Source organism: Penicillium odoratum (genome assembly GCF_028828045.1).
Source record: "Penicillium odoratum strain IBT 22623 chromosome Unknown utg000004l_segment0_segment0, whole genome shotgun sequence".
In the NCBI taxonomy this organism is placed as follows: domain Eukaryota; kingdom Fungi; phylum Ascomycota; class Eurotiomycetes; order Eurotiales; family Aspergillaceae; genus Penicillium; species Penicillium odoratum.
In genome coordinates, this window is record NW_026643146.1 from 359,069 (window position 1) to 380,170 (window position 21,102).

The window sequence follows — 21,102 nt, forward strand, 5'->3', positions numbered from 1 at the left end:
TAATGTATGCAAGCATCTAAGTGGGTCCGAAGCGAGTCAGTGTCTCCATCTGGGGTTTTGGCTGGCCAACCATAAACGCCACAAACATCAAAAAGTGGCACTCTGACTCAGCGTCAACGTAATGATGGGATAACTCTGGACCCCTTATGCTTGAATTTGATGCATAATTCGGAAACACCACGCGGCGGACCCCATTTTGGATGAAGTGGTCCAGATCAGTGCTGACCCTTGGACTGATGAGCCTCCGTTGGTTGCAAGAGGAAGAATTCTAATTGGGTTCCAAGCTTCCTCACTGATCACTGAAAATCGTGGGGCCCAGCTCAATATTTATATCATGATGGTGTCCATGCTCAACCTTAAAGATTCGCGGGACTCAAGTGCTAAGCAAATTAACCGTTTTCTCCAAATAGCATGCAAAGTCAACGTTCAATTCAAAATGCTCGGACTTCGGCGTTCGGACTGGTCATATTAAAGTCAAGTCCACGGGTGCTGCTAAGATGCGATCGCAAGGAATATCACGTACCACATCACGTGTTTCTACCCAAACAAATTTTGTTTGGCGGAATGCTTACCCAGGCAGTCAGGCAGTCAGTTATCTTCCGCTTCTCTCAATGTTACTCCGAACCCCGACACGCAGGCGGAAGGTTCAAAGAGATGAGTCTAGAGACAAAGCCCGATTCCCCGTTCAGGTCTAGCAGACCCACCTTCTTTATCGGCCAGACAACAGGCCAATTGGATCCACCATCGTTGACATCCAGATAAGCGTGCGGTGTCCGGAGTCCGGAGTACGGACACTGTTGGCCTTAACAGGCTCCTTTGTTTCCAAGTTGAGACCCTAACATTCCAGGGGCCCTCAAGTCCTTGGAAGGGATCCATCACTCGCGACTCATTGATTCCTTCCAACAATCACCAACATGGCCGTAGGTACTGACCAGACTGGCGACCTAGAAACAGATGGGTTATTACGTGACCCCATCAACGCCCCCACCAGGAACGGCGCCAAGAAGCTCCTAATTCTGATCGCGTGCGCTGGATTCATTCTCTCCGCAGATTTTGGAGTCTACCTTTCTGTAGCCCCGCAGACTGCCATCTTTGAACAGATTATTTGCCGAAATCATTTGGAGCTCCAGACTGTCGGCAATGTGACTCAAGACCCGTGTAAATCAGAAGCCGTCCAAGGTGAGTAACTAATGACCGAAACCTAGGCCATCCAATTACTGACTATTTACAACTATTTACAGGGGAGTTGGCCTTGATCAACGGCTATAAAGATGGGTTTGATGTGCTGCCAGGTATGAACCATGAGAACGATCTTGCTTCTATTTTACTAAATCTCCTAGGCATTCTCTTTTCACTCCCATATGGCGTGCTTTCCGACCATTGGGGGAGGAAACCGGTGCTATTACTTGCCACCTTGGGCGTTCTTCTGAGCGAGCTCTGGACTCGAGTGATTTGTTAGTAGGGTCTCTGATTACTTGAATTATCACTAATTTAATCAGGCGCCTGGTCAGATGTGCTGCCCCTCCGCCTAGTCTGGCTGTCATCAATGTGGCAGGTTATTGGCGGTGGCAGTGCAACGACGACTTCCGTCGCTTTGAACATGGTCGCGGATGTGTTTTCGGAAGAGGAGAGGTATGTCTTCGATCCCTGATACACCAAGTGGGTCTAACAGATTAGATCCACCGCTCTCTTCCGCCTCATGGCGTGCGTGCTTGTCTCTGAGGTCTTGGCTACTCCAGCCAGCGCATACATGATGACATTCAGTCTTTGGATCCCCTATATTCTGAGTTATGTGATTATTGTGCTTGGATGCCTTCCCTTTTTATTTCTTCCAGAAACACTCGAAGATGCCAAAGCCAAAAGAACAGATCAACAAGCCACCGTCAACAACTCGATCGAAACCACGGCCCTACTGGGGAAGCAAACTTTCTCCCAAAATCTCCGCCATAAACTGCGTGAATTCAACGAATCTATCATATTCATGTGGAAAGATAGCAATGTCACATGGATTATTGTCGTTGCTTTTGTCTCCGTGATGAGCCGCCAAAGCACCAACATTCTTCTACAGTACGCCTCCAAGAAATTTAACTGGAGCATTGCCCAAGTAACCAATCTATACTATTGAGTCCTGGTGGGAAGACTAACATCAAACAGGCGAGTCTCCTCATTACCATTCGCGGGATATTCGGCATCTTCAGCTACCTAGTATTAATCCCAACTCTCACCTTCCTGGCCGCCCGATATCTCAACCTGCACGGAAAATTCAGAGATTACCGACTCAGTCAATTAACAGGCGTTTTTGGAATAATCGGCTTTACTGTGATGGGATTAGCTCCAAACCCAGCCATCTTGATCGCCGGCTTAGTGATCTTCTCATTCAGCACAGCTTTTGGGGTGAGCGCACGCAGTCTAGCTACGGCATTAGTCCCACTAGACCATGTTGGCACGTTATACGCGGCCCTCGGGGTCTCCCAGTCCATTGGGACATTTATCGCGGGCCCGTTATTCGCCTACCTCTTCCAGCTAGGCATGCATCTCGGCAGTGCATGGATGGGTTTACCATTCATACAGGCCGCTATGTGCTTTGTATTTGCCACCGCAGCGATTTGGCGGATTCGACTTAGCCGATCATTCGATGAAGAGGGTGGGGAGCAAGAAGCATTAGTCTCGTAACTTTTTCACATATTCTCTCCAATATACGTGCTGAAACCATTAGCGCACCCTTATCGCCACGAAATCCTGCACGTAAAAGTGGAGAGTCGCCGATCCCAGGGTCTAAAGTCTATCCCACACTAGTTTGACCTATCAGGCAATTTGTAACGGGATGGGGCTGTCGATCTTCAGGGCGCATTCCGTTCCATCGCATCTGGTTCGCCAAAGTGCGCGACCGAATAAAGCGGGGGCTCATCTCCCGAGGAATCAATCAGCATCGGAGATCCGGATGAGTTTCACTGAATGCAACATCAAATCGAGAATGAGAAAGGGGCGCCCGACGGTGATTTGAAGATGAGACCGTGTCCCTTCACGACTTTTAGTGTGACGGAGATATCCGATGAGAATCACGAATCACAATGCTCTTATCATAACATGTGCTACTGTACAAGTTATTGATCGACAATCTGTGTCCCTGACAATATCCGCGTGACTACATAATGTCTGACTGTTCTTCATTTCCCTGTCTTTACACCTCTGTTAAACAAATCTTCAATACTTTATTCAACACTCAATTACAATGCCGTTTTCGCGATTTCTCACTTTGGCTACCATCACCACCGGTGCTTTGGCGCAACTGAGAACTTGCTCAAACAATGGTACCCTGAGCTGCCACAGTTCGTCCAAGGCACCAACCTGCTGCTACAATTATCCGGGCGGAGCTCTCCTGCAGACCCAGTTTTGGGATACTGACCCCTCGACTGGCCCGACTGATTCGTGGACGATCCACGGCTTGTGGTATGTTATACCAGCTGCAAAAAGCTAGAGTACAGCTAACACGATACAGGCCCGACAACTGCGATGGTACCTACCAATCCAATTGTGACTCCTCGCGCGCATACACCAATATCTCCGATATCCTGACCGCGCAGGACCGCACCGATCTGCTCTCCTACATGCAGACCTACTGGGTTAGTGACAGCGGCACCGATGAGTCCTTCTGGGAGCATGAGTGGAGCAAGCACGGGACCTGCATCAACACGATCAAGCCGAGCTGCTACACTACCTACTCTCCGCAAGAGGAGGTTGGGGACTTCTTCCAGAAGGTAGTGGATCTGTTCAAGGGGTTGGACACATACCAGGTAAGCTTCATCCGTTATAAAGCAGCTCAATGTTAATGATGATAGGCATTGTCCTCGGCTGGTATCACCCCCGACGACTCGAAGACATACGAGCTCAGTGATATCCAGAATGCACTGTCCAAGCTACATGGCGGATCGGTACCTTACGTTGGCTGCGAGGATGGTGCGCTGAGCGAGATGTGGTATTTCTTTAATGTGGCTGGTAATGCCATTAACGGCCAGTACAAGCCTACTGATTCCCGTACGTGATACCAATCCTTACTTGTGACCATGGGACTGACAATAGTTAGTTACATCATCGAGCTGCCCTAGCAGCGTCAAGTACTTACCCAAGAGTAACTAAGTGTGGCACGAATCATTCGTTATCGTGCATGAAAATGTGACTACAACGGGTGTACTTGCATGAAATGGAAAACCAAATATTTCGTCATGAGATTGAGTATCTGAGGTGGAATGTAAAATTAGAGTACATAGCTGGAACTTGAGTAGATTCCGATTAGAAATGGCACTAGGAGGAAACTGAAGAAAGTCCAGAAAAAGTTGAGATGCCATCAGGAACATCGGAGCTTTGATATGCAACTTTCCTAAAAAGAAAAGATATGATGGCTGGACGGTTTAGTTTCGTTTCATCTGTCACTTGTTACAAATTCTCACTGAGCCATTTGATCCGAAGATCACCAGGTACATCCTTACCTTTGTCTATGAGGGTGCAAAATTGTCTGTACAAACAGCCGTGGTTGAAGTTATTCCCCTTCACCCCCGCGATAAGATTAATCGTCCAGTTTCAGTTACTACCATTCAGAAGTTTGCGAGGGCAATTTGAATTAGACTAGGTAGGGACCTGCCCGTTTCAAGAAACACGGTGGGGTAGGGAGATTTTTGTCTATGTACAGGTTTGTGATAGCATTAAAGTACTATCATAAAATAGCGCACAATGTAAAATATTATGGCTGTTGAAATGACAGATTTTATGCCACTTGGAGTACCCAGAGAAGCCTGTAGCTTGCAGAATACATCTCGGTGTAGATTCTTAGCTTTGGCGCCATTTGAATATTGTAGACCTCTGGGGACGTTGTCGTCACTAATGAAATAGATCATTTCCCCAAGGTTGAAGTGATTTATATCCCGCAGAATGTGAGAATCAAACGAGTCCACCAACGGAAACGTGGTGATGCATAATAGGGAGTTCCCACTGGGATCGAGATCGACTGGCTGCTTGCTTGAAACAGCGAGTTCCCACATCTTCGAAACAAAGAATCAGCGACTCAGGCACTAGACTCCTGCAATGCGACCCTAAATGCGTGCCTCTGGGGCGTATCAAACTGGTCCCTGATAAACCAATACAAGTAATGATCTTAATTTTTGCCTGGGTGCAGATAGAAGGCGAGGGAGATAAGACTTCACCTGCCCTTGATACGGGCCTGTCGAGCCTCTTCGTCCCTTCTGGCTTCTGTACGACCCAAGAAGTCCATACGTCCCATATAGCCCTCTTTGGCTTTGCTGTGAATGCGCAATTCGTCTTTGATCCCGGCCTCATCCACATATTGCGCCCAGTCGAGTCGGGACTTCTCCACAGTGTTGATCTTGGGTCCGCTTGCATTTTGATCAGCCTCCACAGCCTGCTTCTCCCAGCTCTTCTTGATCGCTCCTGTCGGGTTGGGATCGAATCGGGAGATCTTGCGCAGTGGGCGACGCAGGTTCCGATTCGGGGTCGCATCCTCCACGACACTCTCGACGTTCTCCCCACTAGACAAGAATGCCTTCGCTTCGGCCGAGTCCTTGCGCACTGTCTTCTCCTCCGTAATCATCTCGCCGGCGAATTTGTAGGTGCGCTTGATCTTGATCCATTGTTCGGCGTGAGCATGGCGCGAATCATTTTCAGGCTCGGGGGGAACATGGTCCTTCATGTGCGTGTCGGTGTCTTCGAGCTCTGGAGCCGGCTCACTATCGCGTTTCATCTGAATTGGCCGCAAGCCCAGCTCACTTCCCGGTTTGTTCATCTGCTCCCACAGAGCGTCCACGTCAATGGTCGCACCGTCGATTTTGGCGAGCGGTTTACGCTCTTCCTGTCTGTGAGAGATACGAGTCAGAACAGAAGGGTGGAATGTTAATTCAAGGAACGTACATCTGCATCTTCATGGCACGCGTCCGTACATAGCCCCCAGGACCCCCATCCTCATCATCCAAGTCGATGTCGTTGTCTACATTCTTCCCGCTGGACCTCCCTTTTCGCCTCTTTTCTCGCTTTTCGCGTGCTTTTCGAATTGTGATTTCGTCTCCAGAATCTAGGTCGTCCTCTAGAATTTCCGATTTCTTATTTGTCTTTTGCTTCTTCTTCGCGGGTTCGGCCGCATCGTCGTCAGATGACAAGTCGGACTCGTCATTGGCGCCTTCAAGTTGGAAATCTTCATCATCGGCAGAGTCATAGGGCTCATCGTCCAGGTCGACAGTCGCAGAGACCGTGGGATCGGTTGGCATTTTGAAAACCGGTGCAGGGAAGAAAAATCGCGATAGTGTAGGAAGCTTGATCGCGAGCTGGAACTGCCGAAAGGCGGTGCTGATAAGGATTATGTAAGATACTTAGTTAACGTGATCCACGGTCGCCCGAGCGACACGGCCGCGCGAGCGACCCCATCGAAAATCCACTTCAATAATAATACATACTTTTTAACCACAACAAAAATGCCACCCCAACGCTCTGAGAAAAAAACAAAATTGATAGAGCAAGAAGGTCGCCTTTTATTAGCTATAAAAGCTATAAAAGATGGTAAATATCCCTCTGCTGCAGCTGCTGCACGATCATTTGATTTACCTGTCTCAACTTTGAAGTATCGGCTTAATGGGCGTGAATCTTTGGCTGAGAAGAGACCAACTGGCCATATTTTTACTGAAATTGAAGAGCAATCAATGGAAGACTGGCTACTTGATATGGATGCTAGAGGTGCTGCTCTCACGATACCTATGTTACGTGATATGGCCAATCTCCTACGAAGTGCCCAGAAAAATACCCCCTCGACTATTGGCGTCAATTGGCCTACTCAATTTATCAAACGACGCCCAAATCTCTCTATTCGACTTTCACGCAAATATGATTATCAGAGAGCTCTTTCAGAAGATCCTAGAATCATTAAACCATGGTTTGATTTGGTTCAAAAGACTATTGAAAAGTGGGGTATTGTTTCAGATGATATCTTCAACTTTGATGAGAGTGGTTTTGCTATGGGTATTGGCGCAACGCAAAAAATTATCACTTCCGCGGAATATCATGGAAAAAGAGTTCTTTTACAAGCTGGAAATCGAGAGTGGGTAACCACAATTGAGTGTATTTGAGCTTCTGGAAGTGTTATACCTCCGCTCTTCATTTTCAAGGGAAAAAAGTTTCCAGAGCATCTACGTCCCTATCTCCTTTTAAACCAAAAAGGAACTCATCTGACTATGAGTGAAAATGGCTGGACTACTAATACAATTGGTTTATGGTGGTTAAAACATCATTTTATCCCAAATATTAGGACAAGAGTAGGAAAATATTGCCTATTAGTCCTCGATGGTCATGGGAGTCATTTGACCCCCGAATTTGACCAAGTTTATGAAGAAAACCAGATTATTGCAATCTGTATGCCTCCGCATGCTTCTCATCTTTTACAACCTTTGGATGTGGGTTGTTTTTCAGTTTTGAAGAAGCTTTATGGAGGAGCTGTTTTAACTTTGATGCGGAATGGAGTAAACTCTATTGATAAGGAAGATTTCCTTAAACTTATCGCAGATGCGAGAATAGGTGCTTTTAAGACTTCTACTATATAGAATAGCTTTTTAGCTACTGGATTAGCACCATTTGATGCTAATAAGGTCTTGGAAAAGCTAAATGTGCACCTGGATTCCCTTCCTCCGATAGAGATCCTCTCTTAGCGACCACCTTCTTCTGGCAGTGATAGTGATCTAAATACTCTCTGGACTCTCTCAAAATTCACAAAATCATAATCTCGGATCAAAAAAGGTCTAGAATCCTCATCTTCAATCCTTTCTTCACTAACAAAAAGGGAGATAAAGAAGTCGTACGATATGACTATCAAAGTGGTCTACCACCATATTTTTCTCCAGAATCGCTATACCCAATTAGAGGCTACTAATAAGAAACAGACCAAAAAGAGAGCGACCATACCTAAGTTTATTACCCAGAGAGGCATCTTCGGGGGTCTAGAGGGTGGTGAAGATGATATGGTCTATAAGGATGAAGATGAAAGCAAAGATATATATTTGCCAGAGGTATCTATAAATACGGTTATTGAGCCTACTTTACCTTCTATGCCTTCGGTTCGGCGGCAGGTGACATGTTCTGGGTGTGGGAAAAAAGGGCATATATATACTTATTGCCCTACTCGCTTTAAATAATAAAATCTATATTGTTTTTGTGGTTTTATTCGTTATTAGAAATTGGTGATTTTTGAAAAGTTGGTGGGGTCGCCCGACCGGTAGTGACGCCCGCCCGACCGTGAATCACTTTAATCTTTCATAACGTAATTCACTACCGAATGGGGCCACACTAGCGAGTGGGCCACCTCCAAACACCATAGTAAATGCGATATTTCATACTCAAATATCCCAACAACCACGTTCTTCCTCTATCCCATTACTTGCCGATAGATTTTGATAAGCATTTTTAGAAGCACATTTCAATTTCGAATATATTCGACTCTTCTAGTATCACGGTACTGAAAATTACATCTCAAATTCGCTGAAATATATATTTCCAAGTCACCAAGCTATGAAAATCCACAAAACTCTTCAGAGAGACTAAACATCATATAGAAAAGAACAAAACTTCAAGGAGAAGACCTTTAATGTTGAGTAAATGAGTTGTAATTTATCGCATTTACTATGGTGTTTGGAAGTGGCCCACTCGCTTGTGTGGCCCATTCGCATGTGAAATACGTTACTTATCTTTCATCTCCAACTTCAATCACATCATGCTATTATGTTTTGCTTATTATAGAAACCGGTCTTATGAAGATAGTCCGGTTGACTGAACGACCGGCCTCCAAAGCAATAATCGCCTTCAAATGTTGCCAATCTAGTTAAGTTTCGATTGTTATTATCATAAAGATTCGGTTATCTATTTACCGTGTCATAGGCACTTCCTGACGTGGCTACAATTGTAGCTCCGTCCGGCCTATTTCTGGCCATCGCCCAGATTGTTTGAAGAGGGATAGGCAGCAAATGAGTTTCATGATGAACTCTAGAATAGCCAAATAGAATAAGACATTATCTTGTGCGCGACATCTTATGATGTATAGAAAATGGACCGGGAGCGATCTCCATTCGAGCTTTCGCGAGAGCCATTAGAAGGCCATCTCCGCATTTACTAGGTGGTACAGTGCGTCTAGAGCATCCCTGATTTCACGTGTCTCAGTTCACTTCACTAGGAAGAGGCACAGCATCAATATGGTCGTTCGTCCGTTACAGGTTGACTTGGAATACAACTTACCTCGTAGGTTTGCACTAGATACTAGTGGCACGGATTGACTTATCTTACTGCATCCCAATAAAAGCATTAACTTATAGTCTCAGACTGACTTTATGACGATACTCTCTGTGGGAATTTAATTCGATTAACCCAAACTTCATGAACATCTGATAAATAACCATCGATTACTTACATGCTACTTGATCCCCACGATAAATTGGCTTGCATCATCCTCTAACATTGCCATTTAATTCCACATAATTCCATTTCATGAAAAATCATAATCATATCTGGCAGACCAGCACAAAAGCCATACATATCCTATACCAATACCATACCCAATATTCCAGCAACACCTAGACCTAACGCCTTCAAGGCTACATGCGCCCCCAGTCACCTGAGCATCCAATGGTCCAGCTCTCAGTTCTTATACACTTGCTTTGTCGCAATCTCCAACTTCTCCAACTTCTCCAACTGAACCTGCTCCTGACGACGACGACCAACATCCCTTTGGAACCAGGTACCGACAGCCGCGGCCATTCCCATAAAGATCTCCAATCCGAGTGACAAACACAGCAGCCCAAAACCAGCACTAGTAGCATGACAATCTCGTAAAAAGTGAATCGGGGCAATGTCATCCCCAGAGCTTTCCCTCCATTTGCAAGTCCAGCTGTGTAAAGTTTCGTTATCGGTGAAGCCAGTTGGGTACGCCGAGGAGGGAAGGTAAATAGTGAAGACCAGACCGACCAGGGCAGTGAGAAAGCCAGCGATTGCAGAGGCCGAAGCATAGGAGTTTAGGAGCTTAATACGCGAGTAAGGCTTAAAGATTAAGTTAGAGGATTCATTATCGATCAGGGCTCGGTACTCACCAACGGAAGAAGTGCCGCGATAACGTATGCCAAGTTCAAAAATGCAATGATGCAGCCACAGGCGATTATAGCTACCGTTGGTCGAATATCAAAGTTCATAGGCCACAGAGCAAGACCAGAGGTTGCCCATTTAGCCGTAGTCCTATAGTGATGGAATGGAACTGCTTCGCAGGGAATAATTGCGACAGCAGCGGTAAAGATCAAAAATGATAGAGATAGTCGTGCCCAATGCAACATGCGATTTCTTTTCAAGAATTCTGATTCGTCCATATCGGAAGAGAAGGCGCCTGAGCCGGTGGTAGAGGAACCGGAACTCATATTGAATGGAGGAAAGGGGGACAATGTTGCGTTGGAAAGGGATTGGACGGTTGTACCTTGCCAGCAAGGATTTCTTTTTCAAATAGAAAGTCAAGAGAGAATAGTCAAAGACCTCGAGATGTTGAGAATGGAAAACTGGGATGATTCTGGTAAAGAACGTAGAGGAGAAGGACAGGGACCTCAAGCCTCCGAAACGAAATCATCCAGAGGGGTATCAAGCTGAATATGTAAGACCAATTGTATGAGTACAAAGACTCTACAGCCATTTTTTGGCGAGCGCTTTCATATGTTGCCATCACGAATGCTAATCTTGGGTTGGGCGCGTATGCAGGCGATGGATAGGGGTCTTGACCCAGGGCGTTCAGCCATGGCGGGGAATAATATTCCCCCCCATGGCAATGATTTTCACATCTCCAGAAGTTAATTTCCAGGGTCGTGGGCTCAAGTACCATGACTTGACGTTTGCGTCGGAGTATAGTTCATGAAAGGCGTACCATCCGGACGCCTGCAGACTTGGCAGTAAGAGAGTTGGGGACAAAGCGTTCCACAAAGTTATATTTAGGGTTTGGACCGAGTAGCAATCACTGACCCTTACAAGTCATGATTTTTCATTTGTGTCCCTGAGCACGGCCGTTTCACCGTGGCAGCAGAAGCTCGCATCTGATAGGTGGCGGCGAAGCGCCCGGGAATGTGATACGAGGACCGCGGCGGCTACATGGGTCTTTGGCCCCCTCAGATATTCTATTGGCTATTTATGTTCCTGCATTGTCTTAGATAAAGGTAATCATCAGAAGAAATGCTTGGTCTGGACAGGTCGATCATGTATGATAATCTATTTGAAAGGTTGGTAAACTGAGGCTTGCTTGTGTTTCGAGTTGAACGGTCGGGTATAACAACGGAGGACATAAGTCAGATTGGTTGATGTTTCAGGATATGTAGTCCTTTTCCATGCAGGGATGTTCCACCAGATTTAAGGGAATTGATGAAGATGAAGTGATTGTATAGATCACAATGTCTGGATCCGCGGGGAAATCCGGCGGGGAGATCCACCGCCTGGCAGAAAGCCAGAAAATTTGGCGGGGCAAACTTGACCGATTCAATCTCCAAATTGTCTTAAATCGGTTTCATAATGACTTTGTCAAAGCTGCGAGGAATCAGGCTGCCTGCCTCGGCGGACTTCCATGGTATGTCTCGCCAAATCTGGGGAATTAGCACAAAGCTGACCATGCCGTAGTCCACCTGCGCGATGGTGCTATGATGGAGCTGGTGACTCCCACCATCCGCAAGGGTGGTGTGAACACCGTTTTCGTAATGGTAGGGAATACTTCTGTATTGATTTTCTGGTTAAGCCATCTAACAAATTGTACAGCCGAATCTGGTGCCCCCAATCACCACCGTCGACCATGCCCTCGACTACAAGAAGCGCTTGCAAGCCATTGAGCCCAACGTCAGCTACCTCATGTCGCTGTACCTGCACGAGACCATCACACCTGCTACTATCATTGACGCCAAGAAGCGCGGCATCACTGGTGTCAAGAGCTACCCTGCCGGTGTCACTACCAACTCGAGCTCCGGCGTGATCGACTATGCCTCGTTCTACCCCGTGTTCGCTGAAATGGAGCGCCAGGGCCTGGTCCTCAACCTGCACGGAGAGGTCCCTTCTACAGGCGATGTGACCGTCTTGTCGGCCGAGGAACGATTCCTGCCTACCCTGATGGAGCTCCACGCCAAGTTCCCTAAGCTCCGCATCATCCTGGAGCACTGCACAACAGCCGCTGCCATTGAGGCCGTCAAGAAGTGCGGACCCTCCGTTGCCGGTACTATCACGGCTCACCACCTGTCTATCATCGTTGATCACTGGGCCGGTGACCCATTCTGCTTCTGCAAGCCCGTCGCAAAGACCCCTGCCGACCGTGATGCCCTTCTCCGTGCTGCTATTTCGGGTAACCCCAAGTTCTTCTTCGGCTCTGACAGCGCCCCCCACCCAGCTGCCTCCAAGCGCGGTGGTGAGAAGATTGCTGCTGGTGTCTTCACTCAGCCGTATACCACTCAGGTTGTGCTCGATTCCCTCGAGCAGGCGTGTGAGAAGGGAATTCTCAAGGAGGAGGATATCACCCCCGAGATCCTTGAGGGCTTCATGAGCAAGTTTGGCCGTGCCTTCTATGAGATTGGCGAGGAGAAGAAGGAATTCATCACCATCGATAAGAAGGGTGAGAAGATTGTAGATATTCTGCAGTCGGAGGCAACCGACGTTGTCCCCTTCCGCAAGACCCAGGAGACATGGACCGTTACCTGGTCTTCATAGAAAACCTTTAGACAGAATACCAAAAGATTCCAGTTCATAGAGCGAATTTCATCTTCAAAATCCATCTACGCAGACTTTTTGTGCTGCGTAAGCATGTTGGCCACGCTTTCCAGCGCATGAGCTTCAGAGATATCAATACGGCGACCAGCAACAACTGGATTCCCATCATCACCCATAGCAAGCTGCCCAGCTCGCTCCAAGTGTAGCCTAATTCGACCTTCGATGTATTCTTTCCGCTCGTCACGCTTAGACTTGGTCTCAATCTCCTTGATTGAGGCGGGTAGAGAAGCCAACCTCGGCCGAAGATTCTGGAGTGTCGCCTGCAGCGCTGGCAATTGTGAGAGAATAAAAGTCGTGTGGGTCGTGAGCGGTGTGTGCTGGGTGTTTGAACCAGTGTCAACCCCAACACGAAGCTGTTGCGCAGCGGGGCTTGATGTCAAGAACGATAGATCCAACGGCACAGCTGCCTTTGATTCTCCGGTCGCATCACCATTTTTAGCAGTGTTGACTGTCGATACGATGGCATTCAATTGAGCAATCACGGCTGCATTGCGCGCGCATTCGTCTTTCAAGGATCGGTTAAGCTTTCTGGTCTCGAGTAATTTTTTGCGCTGGGCAGCAATCGTCTCTGGGGTGGGAGTATCTTGGGAGGGATTAAATGAGAGACCCTGTATCGTGTGGTTAGCTCATTCACAAAGCCAGACACAGGTCAATCCTACCTCATAATGCTTCAATCGCACATAAGAGAGCAAGTCCGCCGGCACAGTCAAGATATTCCTGAGCACGTAGATTTCAAACTTATCGAACGCCTTGTCCACATTGGTCTCAAGCAGTGTCTCTAACTGGTGCAATCCATTCTCGAGCTCGAGTTTTGCTTCAGGGTAAACAATGTTGCCATCGTCGTCCGTGTCGGCGATAGTAGGGCCATTGGTGGCGTGCGAAAAACCCAGGCGCTCCGGCGGAGTGGAAAGTAGGCCAGACTCCAAGCTTGAGATAGCCTGGTAAATCAGGTTGTTGATCGAGTTGATAATGTCGTCAATCAGCGACTAGAAAGTTGGATTAGCGGGGTCGCAAGTCGCAAGGGATGGACTGGTCACGCCAGGTCCAGGATCGGATATGCACGACCGGCACAACTCACCAATGGGGTATAACTGAAATGCTCAGTGAGCAGGGAGGTGGTTGCGTCATTCATGGTCAAACTGGGCTCGTCGTGGAGGAAGCGCGTGTGGAGAAGGAAAAGACGCGACAAAGCGGTGGCGACAGACCGCCTTAGGCTTATCTACATCAACATTCCATCGGAGCTGCACCATGTCCCCGAACAGGCTGGATTGCCAGTAACTAGGCATGTTTGAAATATGATCTTCTCCCTTGCTCAGTATGGCTGTCTTACTATCACACATGACCGGTAGCACAACCAGAACATCCGCATCGTGTGTCCGATGCTGCCCAAGCCCGAATCGTAGTCGAATAGAAATCGAAGCATCCAGGAAGCATGCAGCCAGATTGACAGTTGCCACTCAGTGCAAACGGCGAGTTTCGAAGCCTCCTGCCCTAGAGGTTCATGGGCCTCTCAGGGTTGTGCCAGGTAGCTGACAGTAAAAAACCATGTCCCCTCCACCATTAATACGTTTATAAGATCAGCAGCTAATTTACATCCACGGTTTAGCTGTAAATGGTAGTCATATAATTCTCTAGACTCAACACTGATGTTATTGATAGCATCATGGCCCACCCAGGTCCACTTCGAGTGCTGGTCATCGTCTCACAGCGAAGCTCCCTGATCACGAAGGCTCGCGAGGCCCCTCATGATGTCCTTCGACCAGCAAAGCACCTACTGAAGAAGAATGGATTGTCAAGAGATCCAGAAATACCTGCTGAGACCCGACTTGTCGCCGTCCAACAATGGCGCACTCGTGTTTTCATCGTATTCGACATCGCACATACCAATTACAATATGAAGCTGGGCCATCTCCCAGAACACAACCAACTCCCAGTGGTCGTCGCTCATTTCAGCAAGAAGAGAGCAGCTTACATGGCCAACCCGTGGGTGTCGCGGCGAGTCAACCATGATGTCGCCATGCTTCACAATGCCAACGGCTTCGATGCAGTTCCACCTTATCTGGAGGATCACTCGTCGGGCAAACCACCAGCGTATCAAAATCCGCGGGATATCACCATGCTACGAGTCACATATATCTAAACATGTCATGATGCGTGCTTTGCTGTATAGGGTAGTTTGGTATCTCAAAACATAAAGAAAAAAAATAAATCCAACGCCATGTCATCCCGAGCATGCTCCTGTCCAATCCTGTTCTTAGAAATCCATGACCAGCCATGGTGCCAATGTTTCAAGGTCTTCGACCTATAGGTATGCAAGTTAGCGCTTCCTGCCGTAGAATCAAACCAATAAAGGGGGAACGTACTTCAATGAAGTTATCCGCGGGGCCCGTCCTCCCTTTACTCTCATTAACCAAATCCCTCTCCAGCTTCCCACGAGCAATAGCCTCCCTGACAAAAAGATCCATATACTTCGCCATCAGAGCATCAGCATCCTTCGAAATGCGAGTCTTGTCATTCTTGAAGAAGTGGTGAAAGAGCGCCGTTAACAGCTTAGGATGAATCTGTGGGGTCCCCATGGCAATGTTCTCCTGTGGCGTCCGGTGTGTGATCTCCGCGAGCATGTAGTCCGGTTCTTCGGAGAGGACTCTCTCGCGCTCACCGGCCTCGGAGTCCGAGTCAGAACCGAAGTCAGATGGGGTTGCAGGTAGTCCACTCGGAGAGTCATCGCGAGGTCGCTTCTTGGAAGTAGACATGGAGACTGTGGCTTGGGCTTGGGCTTGGGCTTGGGGTTTGGACGTTGATGTTGATATGGGTTTTGAGGGTTTTGCGGGTTTTGCGGTTTCCTTGGCCTTGCCTTTGTCTTTGGTGACGCTTGGCCCTGTGGACGGCCCAGCGCTGGAAGTGCGACTTGGAGGCTTGAAAGGGAGTTGCCGGCGTTTTTTCTGGGGTTCACCGGCCATGATTGGTATATATTAATGGCTGCAAATGTCCTTGATAAAGTGAAGTGATCAAACGCGGGTCGCGACTCGCGATCTGGAGACGCGGTGTCAGGTGATATGTCTGCTCCACCCAAGTTCAATAATTATAGAAATTCAAACAACTTAGTTTTTGTTTAACTTGATTTAAATATTTCCCCATCCTTGGATGAGAAACTACCTGAAAACATTCATCGGCCATTTTTGGGATTGAAGAGCTTTTCAAATCCTTTTTTTGCAGAGCGCTTCTTCGTAGCGGCATCTTCTCCAGCTTCGGTCATTTGATCCCCTTGCTTCGCAGGCTCTGGAGGATAAACAACGGTCAGCGGCAAGCCCAATGCCACTTTCTCTAATAGCTCTCTCGTCTTCGGCCATGGGACACCGAAAAGCCCCGAATTGAAGCGACAAGAGTAAAGATGCTCAACGGCCGGACAACCCAACTTGCGCTTCACCTCTATAGCAATAAGCTTCTCCCGCGAGTCATGAAGGGCAGCGCTGGTATTATTGAGGATCAATTTAGGCGGATCGACCCGTCTTCCGTAGTCGAAAGAAGTGAACAAACAAATGACCCAGGGCTTTTTGGTGGTGGGCCAAGCCGCCTCGGAATGGATGATAAGCGCCGTGCCAACGGGATAGCGAACCGAAAAGGTCTTTGCTTTGTCGATAGCGTGCAGATCAGGAATTTTGTGCCATTCGTTCTTATCGCGCCATTTCAAGCAGTGTTCTTGGTATCTTTCGTACGCCTCAGGGTACTTCGAAAGTCTTCATCAGTGAATATCAAAGGAACATCAGATTTCAAGGTCTGACCTTTTGGGCGAACGCTTGCGCGATGCCTGATCCCCACGACCCCTTGGCATTGCATGCATCTAGGATCTCATCAGCCAGATATCACATCTCAAGGCGTAAAGTTATCACAAACGAATCAAGGCCGAGCCTTGCGGAGCTTCAAAAAGATCACCTGGCTTCTCGTTGACGGTGTTGGCATTCTCAGTCTGTGCTGAATCAGTATCCATGCGCTTGTCTTCGTCTTGAGAGGAACTGGTATCTTTAGAATTCACCATTTTGTTAGGCAGGAAAGTGTGGTCTGAAAGAAAGGGTAAAGGAAACTGCTGTGGATGGAGGTGGATGAAGATGAAGGTGAAGGTGAACAGGAAGAGAAAGAGTATTGATAGTTGAAGGCATGTAATAGGCAACCATCCAGGCAGACATCTACGAGCCGTGGTGGAGACATTTCTGAATAATGGTATTTACCCATATCATTCTTCCCCTAAGAGCCTTCGTGTGCTACATATACAGGACTCGAATATTCAATATTCAAACAACAAAACCGCAATGGGATACTGAACAGCACTGGGCAGGATGAAGTCATATACTCTCACCATCCATCAACATGACCTAATGGTCTTTGGAATCCAAGCTCTTCTCCTTGTGCTCACCTCCTTTCGCGTCGCCTTCCTTGCCCACGTCCTTCGCCTTGTCTCGTCCATCCTTATCCCTGGCAGATGTCATCTCCATGAAGTGCCGACGAACCATGCCTCGCAGTGACAGGTGCTTTCGAAGGCCGCGCTCTGGTTCTGCAGGAGACACCACCACATCTCCCATGAAGACTGGCGAACGACGAATCTCAGTCTGCATTGATGGAGAAATAGTCGCAGTTCCGGCAGTCGATGGCAATGATATGGGCGCACTCTGCCCACTGTTGGCTTTCAGACGGCGAGACATCGACCGCGAGATTGTCTTGAAGAGACTCGGGCTTTCTTCCTGATCATTGCGTTCCAGCTGGGTGAACCCCCCTCGAGCAGTCAACCCATTGGTCGCAAGGTTTTCTTCTGAGACTGGCTGAAAGATAATGACTCCCTGGTTCATGGGAATTTGCAGCAGGTCCTGCATGGCAGATTGGATTAGATGGGTGTTACGGAGGTTGGTGAAGGGTGCAATGAAGCTCGGAAGGGCATAAACCTTCAGCAGGTAAGAAAGCTCAGTGGTACTACCAAAGAACACACCAACATCTTGCTGGACAGTGAGCATGATACATGTTTCTGGTCGCTTGTAGATTTGAGCCAGACGAAATATCAGATCGGCAACAAGCATTCCTTCCCCATCTCGGAGCTAGCATGCAGGTGAGCAGGGGACATGTCACTGGTAAAGACAGTGGTCAACGTACCTTGCAGTTCGTTTTGAGCTCTGCGACGACCACGGAATTCTGAACGATGCGTTCCTGGGGTGAGCTGTGGAAGCCACGGGTTACAAAAGCGTCCTCATAGTAGGCTGTTTTCGTTTTCACCACCGGATCTTCGACATCTTTGGCCGAATGGACATCCTTGACCGAATACACGGTTTTGGTCTCGGGGGCATAAAAAGCGGGAGTAATATTCTCATCGTTTCCAGGGAGTGGAGATGGCAAAGTCACTGGTCGCTCACGCTTTGGTCGTACGTTGGTATCCTCGGAGAGTCGCATCAGTGGCAGTAGGGGAGTTGACTGTGACTCCATTGGAATATTCGTGGCCAAACGAGGCAGCGACGGCTTCTTATGCTTCGAGTGAACCATCATAAATTTTTCCACGATCAAGAAAAATTTGAAGCAAGAAGAAAAGTTGGACGGAACAGCACTTGAGAGGAGTACTTGGTTTCCCATTGAAGTTGGCAGGTACGATCAATGCTGAGTTCCCAGAGATTTTATCACCAAATACCCAGTCATTAGCGAATTAAAATTCATGTCGATCGAGAGATTTCCTCGAAAGCTTTCCAAGTATATGCATTTCAATGTGCTGTAGTTTAGATTCATTCGTGGTGAATATAGTAGTAGTAACTGGATGTAAATAAATCACCGAAAAGCTATATTTTGTACTTTTGACACTAAGTCCGGATTAACTACCAGTGGATGTAGGTTTTTATGCGCTTTCAGCCGCGATGAGATAGTCACTAGTCCATTGGAAGTGGATCTATGGGCGAGTTTGATCTGGAGGGGATATATAGTTTGTATGTAAATAAAAAAAAAGGGAAAAAAAGACTCCGATAGGGGGAATCGAACCCCCGGCTGTCGTGTGAGAGACGACGATGTTAGCCACTACACCATATCGGACTTTGGATATCAGGAATAATTATTCTTTGTTAAATGAACTACTGAATATCCTCGCTGACCTGCGGCTGCATATAGCCTTAACCTACCCGCTGGCCTATATTCTGTTTTCTCTTTGGCCCCTACTCCCCTGCATACTATAGGCCACGGGTACTCTGGGCATTGTTACTATTGACCGCCACCCCATTTCATTAACTGTAAGTTCATACAAAAATGAGTCCGAAAATATCAAGTCCTAAGCTAAGATGTCAACAGATACAACTCTGTGTTGCTTCAGTCCCAATACGAATATAACACAGCCATGATGGCTGTACCCGTCTATGCTACCTTCAAGGAAACTGAAGCTCTACGAAAAGGAGTCGAGCAATGCCGACTGCTCTATTTTCTCAAAAACCGAATAATTTGAGCATGATATTTTCTAGCAATTCTCACGAAAGAAACTAAGAATTTCACCGTTCCCAGGGTTACTCTGAAACGCTGACTGAAAGGGTGAGAAATAGTCGTCATCTAGGATATTCTGTCTTCCATCTATTCATGACTCTACCTCAAAGACCTTCTTCATCTGCTCCTGAAACTTCGCCCACTGACCCTTCAATTTATATGCGGAGGCCCAATAATTTCCCTTCTGATCCTTTCCGAAGATGAAGAAGCCATCACCTGGCTTGATAGGACCGTGGTTTTCTTGAACATAGGAAGGCCTACACGGCGCATTGTCGCCCTTAGGGTCCTTAACCGCCGGGGAGAAGTCTAGGTCAAATAGTCCGGCCTTGGACCAGTTAGAGAAGCCAACCTGGGCCATGCCACCATCCCCAAAGATAGCAATTGGCAGGCCATATCCACCTGTACGCACTGCGGCATAGTAGGCCTCATGCTGAGAAGGCGTGCCCTGTATATTGATGGCGCGTCTAATCTGCTGTGCCAGCCAGCTCAACGGCTTCGATATAACGTCGTCCACGGTAGTGAGTACGTTTGCCCAGCCATATGCGTTACCAACATATGGGTGCTCGGAGGATATAGGAATTAGATCGCCTTCAAAGGCCTTGCGGAGGGACATGGCGATGGATGCGGCAACCTAGAAGAAATTTAGTAAGGAGCAAGAGTAGGCTTGGGCGACACTAGAGCTAAAGATACCGTTCTCTTGGGGTCCATTCCCATCTCACCAACCACACACCGCAAAATCCACGCAGTTATTATATCATTCTCGGTCAGGAAGACCTTTGATTCGTCTTCTCCCTTGGCAACAGCCTCGGCGCGAAGCTCACCCAAGGCCTTCTCCCACTGAGGCTGCCAGTATGACTTGGGCACACAGACCATGCGATTCTCCTTCGCTCGGACCAACATATCAAAGCCATACCCCAATCCCCACTTGAGTAAGCCTCCAAGACCCACTTTCCTATCGGTCAGGACATGTTCTTCTGTTGTAGGACGCGAACCCGTTGCAAACAACTCAAATGGATCCGTGTCGTACGGGACCGGGGTTGGAATTTCATCTGCCTTGTCCCAAAGCATGGAATTCCAGCCTTCTACGACATACTGCAGGCCAAGCGCATCGAACGCGACATGTTGCCATTGCAGAACTGCGACGGTCTTGTCCGTGAAAGAGTTGACCCGCAGTCCAAGCACCGGCTTGTCCGAGTTCAGGTAGTCCTGGATACCGCCTGACTTATATCCGGGCTCCCACACAAGATCTTGTAACTGATCTGGGTCGCTCACGATAGCAGGCTGGGTTTCAGGTTTCGGAATCTGAGATGCTGCTGGGTGTGAAGCAGCGGGCATGCCGTGATCAACGTGAGCAAAAGATATTGCCGGCCTTTCGGCTGTGAACTTTTCTGGGATGTGCCATTCTATGTTTCCCAATGCCTAGGGAGCAGTGAAGAAGGCGTTGGTATGCATAGAGTATCACATCGGGTGAAACTTACATTTTTTCTTAGTCGACCTCCCAGTCTTTGCCACCCATCCCGCTTAACAAGGCCCTCGAGGGATCGTCGCAACATTTCCGGATCCAGCACTTCGTCAAACACCAGAGAAACGGCCATGTTGTTACCCTGGACAAGCTGGCTATTCTCGAAGAAATGCAAAGGAAGAACCTGGTCACCCGGAACAGGCTCCATTGGCTTCTGTGTAGAAAACATATTCATGTTGAATTTTGATCGTCAGAGGAGAAAAAAATCAGGATTGAGCAATTAGCTAAAGAGCTCATCTTCTCAGGGGCCCCTTATACGTGTTTCACGTCTTGGGGGC

General features: G+C 47.8%; 11 protein-coding genes across 11 annotated transcripts; 4 read left to right on the forward strand and 7 right to left on the reverse strand.

The window, feature by feature from the left end:
* Positions 1–914: 914 nt before the first annotated feature.
* N7520_004386 (uncharacterized protein) lies at positions 915–2,673 on the forward strand (the record flags this gene model as incomplete). The annotated part of the gene is made up of 6 exons (XM_057138320.1): positions 915–1,179; positions 1,242–1,292; positions 1,341–1,454; positions 1,500–1,632; positions 1,678–2,104; positions 2,155–2,673. The coding sequence occupies 6 exons, from the start codon at positions 915–917 to the stop codon at positions 2,671–2,673; spliced, it is 1,509 nt and encodes a 502-aa protein (XP_056996527.1).
* Positions 2,674–3,232: 559 nt separating this feature from the next.
* On the forward strand, positions 3,233–4,137 carry N7520_004387 (T2 family ribonuclease; the record flags this gene model as incomplete). Its single annotated transcript, XM_057138321.1, has 4 exons — positions 3,233–3,450; positions 3,500–3,794; positions 3,840–4,035; positions 4,085–4,137. 4 exons carry the CDS (start codon positions 3,233–3,235, stop codon positions 4,135–4,137), a joined length of 762 nt encoding a protein of 253 aa, XP_056996528.1.
* Positions 4,138–5,194: 1,057 nt separating this feature from the next.
* Positions 5,195–6,272, reverse strand: swc5 (putative Swr1p complex component (Swc5); the record flags this gene model as incomplete). The annotated part of the gene is made up of 2 exons (XM_057138322.1): positions 5,195–5,864; positions 5,920–6,272. The coding sequence occupies 2 exons, from the start codon at positions 6,270–6,272 to the stop codon at positions 5,195–5,197; spliced, it is 1,023 nt and encodes a 340-aa protein (XP_056996529.1).
* A 3,403-nt stretch (positions 6,273–9,675) lies between these two features.
* On the reverse strand, positions 9,676–10,442 carry N7520_004389 (uncharacterized protein; the record flags this gene model as incomplete). Its single annotated transcript, XM_057138323.1, has 2 exons — positions 9,676–10,074; positions 10,125–10,442. The coding sequence occupies 2 exons, from the start codon at positions 10,440–10,442 to the stop codon at positions 9,676–9,678; spliced, it is 717 nt and encodes a 238-aa protein (XP_056996530.1).
* A 1,129-nt stretch (positions 10,443–11,571) lies between these two features.
* Positions 11,572–12,747, forward strand: N7520_004390 (dihydroorotase; the record flags this gene model as incomplete). The annotated part of the gene is made up of 3 exons (XM_057138324.1): positions 11,572–11,626; positions 11,677–11,756; positions 11,812–12,747. The coding sequence occupies 3 exons, from the start codon at positions 11,572–11,574 to the stop codon at positions 12,745–12,747; spliced, it is 1,071 nt and encodes a 356-aa protein (XP_056996531.1).
* Positions 12,748–12,812: 65 nt separating this feature from the next.
* Positions 12,813–13,939, reverse strand: N7520_004391 (MIND complex subunit MTW1; the record flags this gene model as incomplete). The annotated part of the gene is made up of 3 exons (XM_057138325.1): positions 12,813–13,415; positions 13,467–13,793; positions 13,886–13,939. 3 exons carry the CDS (start codon positions 13,937–13,939, stop codon positions 12,813–12,815), a joined length of 984 nt encoding a protein of 327 aa, XP_056996532.1.
* Positions 13,940–14,470: 531 nt separating this feature from the next.
* Positions 14,471–14,947, forward strand: N7520_004392 (uncharacterized protein; the record flags this gene model as incomplete). Its single annotated transcript, XM_057138326.1, has 1 exon — positions 14,471–14,947. The coding sequence occupies one exon, from the start codon at positions 14,471–14,473 to the stop codon at positions 14,945–14,947; it is 477 nt and encodes a 158-aa protein (XP_056996533.1).
* Positions 14,948–15,061: 114 nt separating this feature from the next.
* On the reverse strand, positions 15,062–15,767 carry N7520_004393 (CENP-X/MHF2 family protein; the record flags this gene model as incomplete). The annotated part of the gene is made up of 2 exons (XM_057138327.1): positions 15,062–15,109; positions 15,171–15,767. 2 exons carry the CDS (start codon positions 15,765–15,767, stop codon positions 15,062–15,064), a joined length of 645 nt encoding a protein of 214 aa, XP_056996534.1.
* Positions 15,768–15,973: 206 nt separating this feature from the next.
* Positions 15,974–16,843, reverse strand: N7520_004394 (uncharacterized protein; the record flags this gene model as incomplete). Its single annotated transcript, XM_057138328.1, has 3 exons — positions 15,974–16,534; positions 16,590–16,648; positions 16,702–16,843. The coding sequence occupies 3 exons, from the start codon at positions 16,841–16,843 to the stop codon at positions 15,974–15,976; spliced, it is 762 nt and encodes a 253-aa protein (XP_056996535.1).
* A 334-nt stretch (positions 16,844–17,177) lies between these two features.
* Positions 17,178–18,330, reverse strand: N7520_004395 (MIF domain protein; the record flags this gene model as incomplete). The annotated part of the gene is made up of 2 exons (XM_057138329.1): positions 17,178–17,891; positions 17,947–18,330. 2 exons carry the CDS (start codon positions 18,328–18,330, stop codon positions 17,178–17,180), a joined length of 1,098 nt encoding a protein of 365 aa, XP_056996536.1.
* A 1,063-nt stretch (positions 18,331–19,393) lies between these two features.
* N7520_004396 (uncharacterized protein) lies at positions 19,394–20,999 on the reverse strand (the record flags this gene model as incomplete). The annotated part of the gene is made up of 3 exons (XM_057138330.1): positions 19,394–19,933; positions 19,993–20,721; positions 20,781–20,999. The coding sequence occupies 3 exons, from the start codon at positions 20,997–20,999 to the stop codon at positions 19,394–19,396; spliced, it is 1,488 nt and encodes a 495-aa protein (XP_056996537.1).
* Positions 21,000–21,102: the final 103 nt, after the last annotated feature.